Source organism: Cicer arietinum, chromosome 6 (assembly GCF_000331145.2).
Source record: "Cicer arietinum cultivar CDC Frontier isolate Library 1 chromosome 6, Cicar.CDCFrontier_v2.0, whole genome shotgun sequence".
Lineage (NCBI taxonomy): Eukaryota > Viridiplantae > Streptophyta > Magnoliopsida > Fabales > Fabaceae > Cicer > Cicer arietinum.
This window is the reverse complement of record NC_021165.2, coordinates 41,058,507-41,061,229: the sequence shown is the minus strand read 5'-3', so window position 1 is coordinate 41,061,229 and position 2,723 is coordinate 41,058,507. Positions and strand designations below refer to the sequence as shown.

The window sequence follows — 2,723 nt, the reverse complement described above, 5'->3', positions numbered from 1 at the left end:
CTTAAGAAGTTGTTCGACTTGTATACTAAGAAACTCTAATCTAACATATAAAAACCAAGTACCTGCAGTAACATGCAAGTTCTTTCTCCTGTTCCAGGGGAAAAAAAAGGTGCCTGGTGCCACAGAACTGATTCTGAAATGTTAGCAATAGCGACGACGAAAGTAGAAGAATTGTGCAGAGAATTATTAATACAGGAGTCCATATATAGCTGAAAAACTACATAGGCAAATAAAATACATGTTTTATTGATTCAATCAGTCCGAAAACTGGAAATCAAACTATTGTATGATTTTACTCATTTGTCCTTAACAATTATACACTGCCACCAATCAGCATATGCTCTATCAGTCATGAATGCTACATTTTCTAAAACTACAACAATTACATTCAGAAGGAGAAAAAAGGAAAGAATAAAAGAGAATATGATTGTATCTTGTTTTCATCGACACTGGAAAATAGGTGCCCGGCGCGATAATCTCATGTCTCCACCAACAACAAAACTTCCTCAGTGAAGGAAAAACAAGGCTCCTCCCTAATAAAGCATCTTTGACAAGTATGAAACATGGTGATCGAGCAACATGGACAGAGAAAATGCTAAGGGAACGAACAATCACAAGAATCATTAATGAACAAGAATTCAAAGATCCTATTAAAAAAAAAAAATAAGAATCCCATCACTCAACAGCTTTCTTCCCACCAGAATAGTAATTCAGATACCACCTTACAAATTTCTTCAAACCGGTCTGCAGATCCGTCACAGGCTTATAACCAAGCTCTGTCTGTGCGTAGCTAATATTCGCATGAGTAAACTGCACATCCCCGTTCCTCGGCAGCTTCATCACATTCCTCTTCGCCTTAGTCTTCAACAGCCTCTCCAAAATACTCACAAGATCACTAACAGGAACCGGCGATGTATTCCCTAAATTGAAAACCCTCAACTGCGCCGGCCCCTTCTTCTTCCCACCACTACCAGTACTCTTCTCAGCAGTATCCAAAGCACCCAAACAACCCCTCACAATATCATCAATATAAGTAAAATCCCTAGCAACGGTGCCGTGATTCGGCGCCTCAAAGATGGGAATAGTTTTCCCCTTCAAAATATCTCTAGTGAAAAAAAAGTAAGCCATATCAGGCCTACCCCAAGGACCATAAACAGTGAAAAACCTTAAACCAGTTAAAGAAAGACCATATATATGATTATAAGTATGAGCAATTTCTTCGCCGGCTTTCTTAGTAGCAGCATACAAACTAGCAGGTTGATCAGTCCTATCTCTCTCAGAAAAAGGAACTTTAGTATTCAATCCATAAACAGAACTAGAACTAGCCCAAACAATTGAAGGTTGAGGATTAATACTCTTACAAACTTCAAGCAAATTAACAAAACCAGCAATGTTACTATGAACATAAGAACCAGGATTCTCCATAGCATACCTCACACCAGCTTGAGCAGCCAAATGCATTACATGAGTAAAAGGAACAACTTCAAAAAGCTTCCTCAATAAAGCACCATCATTGATATCACCTTCAACAATAAAAATACCAGTTCTTTCCAATAGTGCTTGGCGTGCACGTTTCAAAGAAGGGTCATAATAGTCATTGAAATTATCAATTCCCAGAACACCGTCTCCACGGCGCTTAAGCGCCGCGGAGACGTGTGTCCCGACGAAACCGGCGGCTCCGGTTACAAGAACGGATAATCCGTTTCTGGACCGGACCCGAGCAGAGGAACGGACACGTTTCTCCCAAATCGGTCCTCCCCAGTTGGAGGGACTTCTCAGGGAACGGCGAGATGGGTCCGCCGGAAGAGGAGAAGTCGCCGGAGAACGGAAAAAGAAGATCAAGATCGCCGCTGAGAAAACAAAGGACCATAGGATAAGCTTCGCCGGAGAAGCGTGCCACCGTACACGGTTGAAGTAGGAAGCTTTTTCCATCTTGAACTTTCCCGGCGTCGATGGAGCACTGTTGTCAGCGTGCGACATTTGCTTCAGCTGGGACATTTTCTCGGGAAAATGTCGGATTTTGAAGGGAAAAAATGGGTAGATTAGATTGTATAGTGCCCAGAAAGATAGAGAGAAAAATTTCAGATTTTGAATGGTACCCAAGATTTCTCTTTCTCGATTTCTTCGAATTTCGATGCCGATTGAAACTTCTGGGTTGATTCTTTCGGTTTCCCCAAATTTTTGTTTCTTCAGAAATTTGAGATTAGGGTTTCTTTCTTCTCTTTAAGAAATTATTATTATAGGGTAATGCTGCTAAATGGTGTTGTGTTTCTTTCCATTTGTTTCTGAGATGAGGAAAGTGATAGAGAGAACCAAAAATATAAAAAATTATAACAAAGGAAAATAAATAAATAAAAAGTAAGGGTTTTTGTTTTTTTGAGTTGGTGAGTTGGCTTTCTTTTTTCTTTTTATTTTTTAATTATAATTATTATTTTTTTTTTCTAATCTCTTTTTTGGGAATCTTATTTCTTGTAGGAATGGGTTGGAAGTGGTGGTGGGCACACTTTTGGTCTTCAAGAATTTCACGGATTAAAAAAAGGGTTTCAAGAACAAAATTGCATCAAAAGTGGGTTGAAAGTTCTTGAGAACATGTGAATCAAGGAAGAGGAAATTGTGATTCAAAGATTAATTCAATGAATTAGGATATTGGATTTGTGTTGTTAGTATCTCTTCTTCCTTTGCCTCATAGAAAGAACAAAAAGGTGTCCCATTCAAGAAAACTA

General features: G+C 39.0%; 1 protein-coding gene across 1 annotated transcript; it reads right to left on the bottom strand.

Moving 5' to 3' along the window:
• Positions 1–222: 222 nt before the first annotated feature.
• On the bottom strand, positions 223–2,419 carry LOC101500778 (UDP-glucuronate 4-epimerase 3). The gene has a single exon (XM_004506481.4). The coding sequence runs from the start codon at positions 1,996–1,998 to the stop codon at positions 676–678; it is 1,323 nt and encodes a 440-aa protein (XP_004506538.1). The 5' UTR covers positions 1,999–2,419; the 3' UTR covers positions 223–675.
• Positions 2,420–2,723: the final 304 nt, after the last annotated feature.